Source organism: Helianthus annuus, chromosome 2, assembly GCF_002127325.2.
Source record: "Helianthus annuus cultivar XRQ/B chromosome 2, HanXRQr2.0-SUNRISE, whole genome shotgun sequence".
In the NCBI taxonomy this organism is placed as follows: Eukaryota; Viridiplantae; Streptophyta; class Magnoliopsida; order Asterales; family Asteraceae; genus Helianthus; species Helianthus annuus.
In genome coordinates this window covers 140,521,756-140,524,344 of record NC_035434.2, presented here as the reverse complement: position 1 = coordinate 140,524,344, position 2,589 = coordinate 140,521,756, and the positions used below count along the sequence as shown (strand labels likewise).

Here is a 2,589-nt window from a genome sequence, read left to right as displayed (position 1 = left end):
TTTCCTAGCTTCATACTGCTCTAATCTCCTCCTTTCATAACATCAATGGCCTGTTACAAGGGTAGTTCGTTCATCATGATATTGTTGTTTGTCACTTTAGTATCAACCGGCGGCGGAAAACGCTTTGCAGAGGCACGTAATCTTTTGGAGGTTCCCGATCTTCCTAAGCCGACACTTCCAGAGATTCCAAAGCCGACACTTCCTGTGATTCCGAAGCCTACACTTCCTGAGCTTCCAAAGCCCATTATTCCGGAGATTCCCAAGCCTACACTTCCCGAGGTTCCAAAGCCTGAAGTTCCAGAGCTTCCAAAGCCGACCATTCCTGAGATTCCCAAGCCTATTCTTCCCGAGGTTCCAAAGCCTGAGGTCCCTGTGGTTCCAAAGCCTGAAGTTCCAGAGCTTCCGAAGCCTACCATTCCTGAGATTCCCAAGCCTACACTTCCCGAGGTTCCAAAGCCCGAGGTCCCCGTGGTACAGAAGCCAGAAGTTCCTGAGCTTCCAAAGCCCACCATTCCCGAGCTTCCCAAGCCTACATTTCCTGAAATTCCAAAGCCAGAGCTTCCAACTCTTCCAAAACCCGAAGTACCAAAGGTTCCAGAAGTCCATGAACTGCCTAAACCCACCATTCCTGAGTTGCCCAAGGACTTTCCTATTCCTTCCCTACCTCATCCATAGAGAACTGCTTTTGTGATCCCTTGTATAACTTTTACTTCACTAAAACTACTGCTATGGTTGTCATCATTTCCAGCTTTCCCATTGTTTCATTGTATGTGATTTATATATCAATTTCTTGTTTCATTAGTATATGATATAGATGTATTGTTGAATCACTTTTGACTTCAAGTAGGTATTATTGTTGTTTGTCATGATATTGTTGTTTGTCACTTTAGTATCAACCGGCGGCGGAAAACGCTTTGCAGAGGCACGTAATCTATTGGGGTTCCCGATCTTCCTAAGCCGAGAAAAAACATTATACAATTTTCACAAATTACAAAGTAAGTAACTCAAATCGTTCTCAAGACATGTTACGTCCCTAGCAATAGCGCCAAAAACTTGATGTGAGTGAAGTATATATATTTTAGGGTAAATTACTTTTTGAGTCCCTGTGTTTTACTGGTTTTAAGCACTTGATTCTAAAATCAAAATGTTTAACGCCCTGAGTCCCTATAGCCACTTTTCTTAACCATTTGAGTCCAATTTTTTAACTTTGTTTGAATTTTCTGTTAGTTTTTCATTAAAAGACTAAAATACGCCTACATATTATTTTTTATTAATATATATATATATATATATATATATATATATATATATATATATATATATATATATATATATATATATATATATATATATTATCCCACACACTGGTTACTCCCTCTCTTCCTCATCTATCTCTCTCTCTCACTCCCGTATCTCTCCCTCAACCACACGACCACCATCACCAGCACCTCTCTCCAGCGATAATATTCGACAACTACAAACCACTACTCCGCCACCGCCACCGGCGGCCACCAACGCCCCCAATATTAATATCCACAACTTTATCCGATATAAACCCTAACAAATTATGAGATCTGTGTATACTTGCAACCACTCATCCGCCACCGCCACCGACGGCCACCAATTCCCCCAATATTCCCTGCAACCATTCGTTCCACTGTTTCTCACAATTCCGTCGTTTGTAGTACCTGCAACCATTCGTTCCATCAGAACTTGTTGCCGGCGAGTCATTTAGTCAACTCCTATGACTGGAGAGTTGGTTGGATTTAGTAGAATTATGTCTGATGATGCATTAACTGATTCAATTTATGATATTATGGTAAAAAAAAAACCCTAAATATGTTATAAACCCTAATTTTGACTTTTTTGTTTTATAGCAAATTGATCACCTATTGACATGATTTTGGGGTAAACTGGAGATATATTTGTTTGTTTAAGTTGGTTGGAATGGTAGAGTTGTGTGTGGTGAGGAGGATGGTGCGGATGGTGGTGTAGTGGGGATGATGGTGCTGTAGTGGTGGGGATGATAATGGTGGTGGTGCTCGAGCTTCAAAAAAACTTGACAAGCTGAGCTCGAGCCCAGTCGAGCTCGGGCTCGGCCCAGCTCGTTTATACCCCTACGTATAACTATCGCCTGTTAAACGTCTACCTATGTCAATGTGTTTTAAAATAATTAAATATAGTGTAATCACTAATCAAGTAATGGTAACTGTAGTTAAATTGGTTTTAAATAATAGGTAAGACCGCCCACAATAGTTTTGGATAATGACATACCAAGCCGGTCGGTTTAGATGGGTCGGTCAGACTAGTTGCCTTTACCGGTTTGCGATTGAACTGATTTCATCACCAAACGGACGAACAGACAAAACGGGTCCGCTCGCTACTTGAGTTGTACCTTCGCCACTATGTAAGTTCTAACCAATGAGATTTGTCTAAACTTTTAAATGTTCCACAATTATCTTAAAATATGTAGAAAAGCGAGGCAACGGGGAAGAGTCCTTTCAAGATAGTAATGGCACGTCAACCTTTGATCCCAAATGCCTTAGTTGCGTCTGATGATGGTAACAGTCCAACTACTTTCAAAAGTTT

At 40.8% G+C, this 2,589-nt stretch overlaps 1 protein-coding gene across 1 annotated transcript; it reads left to right on the top strand.

Annotated features, from left to right (window-relative positions):
* Positions 1 to 741, top strand: LOC110928706 (protein PELPK1-like). The gene has a single exon (XM_022171742.2). It carries the CDS (start codon positions 46 to 48, stop codon positions 673 to 675), a length of 630 nt encoding a protein of 209 aa, XP_022027434.1. The 5' UTR covers positions 1 to 45; the 3' UTR covers positions 676 to 741.
* The last annotated feature ends 1,848 nt before the right edge of the window (positions 742 to 2,589 follow it).